The sequence below is a fragment of the Morone saxatilis genome, unplaced genomic scaffold, assembly GCF_004916995.1.
Source record: "Morone saxatilis isolate NCDOM2014 unplaced genomic scaffold, NCSU_SB_2.0 Contig3, whole genome shotgun sequence".
NCBI lineage: Eukaryota > Metazoa > Chordata > Actinopteri > Moronidae > Morone > Morone saxatilis.
In genome coordinates this window covers 17645646-17652787 of record NW_023339873.1, presented here as the reverse complement: position 1 = coordinate 17652787, position 7142 = coordinate 17645646, and the positions used below count along the sequence as shown (strand labels likewise).

The following is a 7142-nucleotide window of genomic DNA, read 5'->3' as shown; positions in this document are numbered from 1 at the left end:
TGCAGAAAAGAGGAAAGGTTGTGAGAAGTATTTTCATGAGTGTGTGTGTGTGTGTGTGTGTGTGTGTGTGTGTGTGTTTTTGCAGAGTGACCTAACTCAGGACATCTCCACCTCGGTGCTGTGGGTCAACAGTAAGCCCCATATGATCACTCTGGACTACACCATCCACGTGCCCAAGGCCGCCCTCCACAATCTCCCTGAAATCAGGTAGGTCAGCACTCAGAGGTGTGAGCACAAAACGCTCTGTAGATAATTTGTTAAACATCTACAGAGAAAGCGAGACAGTTGTAATGTGACAAATACTCTATAAACTGTCTAAATCAATCAATTGAGTAATTGCTAATGGATAAAATAAGCATACATTCCAGGGAATTAAATATCTGGAAAATCTAATTATTTACTCAAGTTTATGTAAAAGTTATTTAAGTTATTAATCCCATCCAGTAGACCCAGAGATGTGATGGGGTAGCTACCAAATTTACACTAAAGTTTCCTAACTAGAACCAGGGAAGATTGGGTTAATGTGGTATGCGTCTTAAACACTCGGCTACTCGAGCCTTCGTAAACATGTATTTGTTAGGATCTCATTAGGGATGGGAATCGAGAACCTGTTCCAAATTGTCCGATCCATTGGAATTGTACGTCACTGAGCTTTATCGATGGCAGCATGTTTTTCTGACAGTTTGGCATTGCTAAACAATGACATCAAACTCTGTGTGGCTGGAAACTTTCAACAAGAAGAAGTAATTGTGGAGAGGAAGAAATGGTCAAAAGTAAGGGCTTCATTTCACCAAGAAACTCAAACTACTGTAACTCTCCTCTGTTTCTACACTGTGTTCAGACTCAGAAATAATAAAACAGTTGCGTTGATGCTGAAAACGTCTGTAGACCTACTTCAGGGATCAATAGGGTAATGGACAAAGAATTGGACCAATAAGCAGAATCAATAATAGGGTACCATTCCTCCCATCCCTAGATATAATACTGACAGTAATGTGTGAGCCTTTGCACATTAGATATTTGTCTCACAGTCTGGGTTGTTATGAAGACTGAAATCCCTCACAGGCAAGAACGATGGACTCTCTCTCCGGGCACGTTAGACACAATAAAAAGTACCTTTTGTTATGTGGTTGGAGGAATTCTGACATGTGCTTGCTCTGTTGGTCCCCCCCAGTAAATTCCGTCTGTCCTACTACCCTCATCGCCTGGAGAGCTTCAAGGCTTTGCTGAACGAGGCCTTCAACGGCAAATTGGAGCACAGCGTCTACGGAGATTTCCAGACATACGTGGCTGGCCAGAGCCAGGCCCCGTGCTACTTCATCCATGTTTGTAAGAAGACAGCCTAAGAGCCCCACCCACCAACTTACTGCAAACACACGAAAACAATAGCTCTCTCTTCAAGTCCCAATATGCTCCTACAGTCCTCCAGATTTAGGCAAAATTATATTTGAATATGTTTTAAAAATATTTAATTTTTTAGGAATGCTGGAAAGTAAACTAGATTTTGGTACACTGACTCTTTAGTCACTTTACCTGTCATGATCACATTGGCACTAAAATCATCCTAGTTTGTGCCTGCAGCGTCTGGTGCTAATACATGTGCATTCACAAGGGTGGCAGTGCCAGTAGGTAGCTGGCATTATTATCATTATATAAGAAAACATATTGTTGGTGGTTTTTTTATGCCCTGGAAAGTTGTAATTCGTATAATTGGCTTCATTTTCTCTAATCATTTTAAAATGATGTTTGCTAAAATGTTGCGACAGAGCCTCGTTGACTTCATTAGAACAATTGGTTGATTCTGATCTCTCTCAAAACACAATGTGTTTCTTAAACTCCCAAATAATCCCTTCTACTAAACTAGTCTAAAAAGGTCAAACCTAGTTTGAAAAATATATTCCAAATATATCGGACCAGTGTTTTGCCCATATCTGATTTTGTGTTTTCCTCGTTTCTGTTTCTTCCCTGCTTCCCTCCTCTCTGAACTTTGATATCCTTAGTGAACATGTTTTTAAATGGTGCTGCACATTAGTGATATTCCTCATGATGGAGTACTTGACAATAATCGCCAGTAATGTACAAAGTGCTACGATACATTCTTAGACAATTGTATTCAGCAAGTTTACCACAAGAGTCTTAAAAACACAGATAAAGCATCTGTGTTTTGTGAATTTTATTTGTATTTTTGAGCTGGCCTAATGCCTTTCTTTAAGCTCAGGCACAGCATAATGGCAGTTGGAATATTTCTGTTCATTAGCCTTTTGAACCCCCATATTCAACTTTTGTCTTGCTCAATTGTAATCTCGCACAGTCCCTGTCGTCACTTAAATAAGACCAGAGAGCTTGTGAAGATTGTCAATCACCCTGACACCTTAAAAAAAAAAAAAAAACCTGGTTAACCTGTTTGGAGTGTCACACTGTCTGTCAGTCCAGTCAAGGTTCCTCCACCCTGAAGTGTCCTTGACTACCTCACCAAATCCCTACCAGCTCCAGAGACCTCTGACCTCTCTGAAGCTGAAGCAATTTTCTTTAACTGATTTCTTTTGTCTCATATTTTGTAGTACAATTCAATTTTTACTTTATTTGAGCCAAAAACAGCCTTTACATGTTCTGGTCATCACCACTGATGAACTTACAATAGGCCAGGAGTGAGTACCAGCCGTCATAGGTCACATTAAAAACTAAAGTCCCATTGAGGATTCATCCAAAACTACTAACAGAATCACTTTATGAATACTCAAAAAGCCAGTGACTCTAAGCTGGGTTTAGCAAACTGGTTCCAAATGCAAACAGTTGCATTGCAGTAATAACTTGGAAAACCTAACACAAATTGTACCAACCAAAGATGTTTGAAGAGTGTTAATTTCTTTTGCTCAATCTTCGATTTTCTTTTTTTTCTTTGTCAAAAGTAGGAAAAACTTGAATGTTATGCACTTGTGCTGCACAGTACATGTCTCAAATAATTTAGTTTACCCAAATAATGAGAGGAGCATGGTGGAAGAATAATTTATTTTGCTGTATTATCCAGGTCCAAATACATTTTGCTTTGATACCAAATTAAAAATGTGCTTTTCATTGGGATGAATAAAGGAGCTCTACCCCTGCTGTTTGCCCAAGCAAGACCGCGTGATGCATTCAAATGTTGTGCCAGTGCTTCTTGTAGAACATAATGTATGGTACGTGGCAGTTTGTGACGAAGAGTAGGTTCACAATGTGGTAAGAATGGCTGGATGTTTGAGTGGGTTTGAAAGTTTATGTAGAGATAAAACTATTTCAGAACAGTCTTATTATGTTTCCAATTCTCAAAAAAAAGTGTAAAAATGTTCATTATTGGCATTGATTATTGGAATTCTTTTGCATGAAATAAAAAATAATATTTGAAATAAGAAACCTGATTGTCACATTTTTGTTTTTAGTGTTTTAGGATGTGCATACAGTAGACTTAATATTCAACAGGAAGCAACATAAAGTGGATTGTGCTTTTTTTAAATAAACAGCATTTGTTTGTCCATGTGGAAGGCATTACGCAGATACTGTGTGTGTACAGTGGAACAATTGGTTCTCACAGTGTTTCTTTCTAATTTCTCTAAATGTGTCAGCTCATCGACAGTATCTACTACAGTAGGTGGGTTGTGTGTTATGTTTGGTGGCAGAGCCTGAAAAGACACCCATGTGTGTCTCTAATCTTACACGGGGGTTCTGGTTGTATGACCTCATGTTGTGCAGTACAAGAAAATGATCCCCTTAAACCATCAAAGGTCTAAGGAACTTTGTCGCTGAAGTTCAACATTTTGACTCTGTATTTTAGTTATTTTTTTATTTAAACAGTAAAAATATTAAAGTCAGATATCCTACGCCAGTGTATTGGTGCCTCGCCAGAAAAGGAAAAATGGATCAGTATCATATTATGAGGTGAAAAGTTTGTTATAACAAGATATTTTCACATTATTACATCATACAAACTTATCGCGTTATCACAAGAAGCATTTTTTGTTATAAAAATATACTGTTTATCTTGTTATAATGTAAAATGCTTAATGTGATAACTTATTGCTACACTTAGAATTTTATATTGATCCATTTTTCTTTTTCTGGTGTGGCAGCAATACACTTCTGTAACAGCCTACTGGGTGATATCAATCAAAAGTCAAAGTAAAGATCAAAATGTCCATATTCAGGAGTTTGTCACTGTTAGTTTTCACCTTTGTACCTTTATTCAGAGTGACTAAGAAAAAGTATTCAAAAACTGAACAGTTAAGACAAATAAAATCAGAATAACAAGTTTGTCCAAATTGCCAAAAACTCTTTTGACATGCTACAACTACAACGATCATTTCTATATATTATATGATGATAATTTCCAGGTTATTCCATAAAAATGAGATCCGAATACCCTGATAAAAAAGCTTTATTGTCCTCTACGTGCAGAATACAGGTTTGACACAAGGGGGCGGTATTACATTACATGTAATTCTTGAAACGCAGTCAAAATCCCAAAGACAAGGGCCAAACTTCATTACTAAACTTCTGTGTTTTGTCTTTCTACATGATCAGTTTTATATTATATCATTGTGTTTGTATAACTTAATCTGAGCAAGTTTTAAATGTCCAATTTGATTTTAATGACACTGTTCTGTTCTTGATTATTTTTATTGTGATTGCTGAACTGTTTTATATCTCGCTTAAAAGACCCATGGCCTTCACATTTTGTTTACTTAGTCTGACTTTACTTTTTTGTGTAAGATTGAAACCTATAAGAATCACTGTTCTTAACCACTAGCTCTCTTTCTAGATGCTGCGGCAACAAATTCAAAGAACACTAGAAAATTCTTTACTGCAATAAAACATACAACTTCTGACATTTTGTCAGTGAGTGACATTTCCTCCCTTGTCTGTCTGACCTCTGAACATGAACTTGCTCACCATCATCGAGCATGGCTTCCCTAGAGTGGAACGTCTGGAGCTCATCTCATCTCAAGTCTCCGAGGTATGCTATCAGACTCTGTGGTAGACGGCCGTGCAAGGAGCTGATACACAAACCAGATGTGAGAACCGTTTGCCAGATGTGGCTGCTCTGCTTTGCTTTGCTCCAGTTAGGGGAGTCAAAGTGGTCAACCATGACTGGCTTTACTGGGGAGGATCGCTTTCACAGCACGTCATTGGCCAAATCAAACAAAAACAGAGAGAGCTGAGAGAGACAGATTGGCTGGAAAGAAGGAGATGAGTAATTATGATTAATGCTGATTATCCTGAAGAGCCTTTAAAGGAGAGAAGAAGAAAAGATGTGAAATGAACTATTTATACCATATGTTCTCGTTACAAAATCATTTATTAAGTCTGTATGTGAAGAGGAAATTGTTTGTGTGATGTTTAGAATTGTGGAAGTGTGTATCTGGGCACTTCCACATTGAATTCACTGCTCAAATTTGGGTTTTCTGGCCCCCAGTGGTGAGAGTCTTCACAAACCTACAGTATTTGTGATATGACTGACTGATTCCGATACAGTGTATACACACCCAGTCATCCAGCTGTTACATATTTTGTCTTTCTAAACCCCTCAATGTACGGTGGGACATTCCCCAGTAAAAGAAAGTGAAGCAACAGCAGTTTGTTTGGAGTTAATCTACTGTAACCAGACTTGCATCTTGTAGAGCTCACGGAGGTCTGGAAAAATTCAAACACATATTTTGGTTAAAAGGACACAATGTTCTGTTACAAACCATTGGAATTACACTACGGAGAACTTGTTTGTAACTAACATGGCGTAAAAAAAATGGGTAATTTCAAGTCTTGTTGGAACTCTCTTTCTTCTATTGCATGGGAAAGACCACATTTACTGTTTATGTGTCACTAATCTATACTTTTATTTAGACAGTGGGCATATAATGAGAAAGGGGTTGTACATAGTAACAAACCCACAAAGAATTGTCACCTAACTCTACACTTGCCATCAGCTCTGTTTTAGCCTCTTTCAGGTAATTGTTTTGGTTTTACAGCCCTCAATTTGACTGTTTTGGTTCCCTCTCACCCCCACACTCCCTGTCAGTGGCCACAAACACGACTCCAAATAATTGCTATTAATGTTGCTCTGTGTCTGTCGTCTGTGTAAATAGTTTGCTAACATTAGCCATATCAACTATGACTATGTGATAATTAGTCAGTGTTGCATTTACACCTTTATTCTGCTGTTGCCAAGTGGCTAATCCAATAATGTATATCCCATGGAATATGGGATATACACAATTAGATTTCTTGCCAAAAGTAAGACGAGTATCAATACCACTCATTTAACTATAGACAAGACAGTGAGTAAGGGTGTTCCCAAAATATCAAACTATTCTTTTAAGGAAATACAAGTTTTTGTTTTTTTTCCCCTTAAAATATAATTAAAGCTGCACTAGGTAACTTTTATAGACATAATAATTTCAGAACGAGAATAGACACTTTGGGTTGCTTTCTTGAAGACAGCTGATAGTTGAGTCTCATTCCCAGTGTCTCTTATTTGACAAACTGGTAATGAAACTCAACAATGACTTATCTTTCTTGGCTCTGATTGGTTGTTTTTGTTCAGGCCTCTGGATTCTTGCAAAGGCATTAGGCGCACTAGTATGAGCCAGAGGAACCTAATAAATTCACAGATTATCTGTCTCATGTATTACTGCCAGGGTGTAGTGAAAGTTTCAGTAAATATAGCAAGAAGTTATTTTTTACAAAAGTTACCCGCTGCAGCTTTAATCATATTTTTTAGATAGAAGAATAGTAACAATATTCACCAACTTAGTGGGAGTTCTGGGAGAAGAGTGGGAAAAATAAATAGAAGAATGTCTGATGACTTTCTTAAAATAGGAATGGACATTGGAAGAAAACAATAGAAGGTGAGAAACAAGAAATAATAAAACTGCCAGATCTTTGCCAACAAAACCATCCAACAAAAACTTTAACAGAAAAAGCCAGGAGTACTCAGGAAACATGTAAAGAGGTGAAACCGTTGAAGTGAGAGTGGAAAAAGAGACAGGAGGAATCCAGAGGTGCTGAAAGAGAAAAAGCTGAAGAGAGGAGGGGAAAGAAAAGTCAGACAGCATCTAACTGGCTTCAGTTGCTTCCACTGCGAGCTGCCAGATGATGATTTTCCAGATGTTAGA

At 37.7% G+C, this 7142-nt stretch overlaps 1 protein-coding gene across 1 annotated transcript in view; it reads left to right on the top strand.

Annotated features, from left to right (window-relative positions):
* Window positions 1–3371, top strand: part of gnmt (glycine N-methyltransferase) — an 8610-nt gene extending 5239 nt beyond the window's left edge. Inside the window, exons 5-6 of the mRNA XM_035673998.1 lie at window positions 86–207; window positions 1175–3371. Coding sequence (XP_035529891.1) covers window positions 86–207; window positions 1175–1346 — 294 coding nt within the window. The 3' untranslated portion in view covers window positions 1347–3371. The remainder of the gene's footprint in view (window positions 1–85; window positions 208–1174) is intronic.
* The last annotated feature ends 3771 nt before the right edge of the window (window positions 3372–7142 follow it).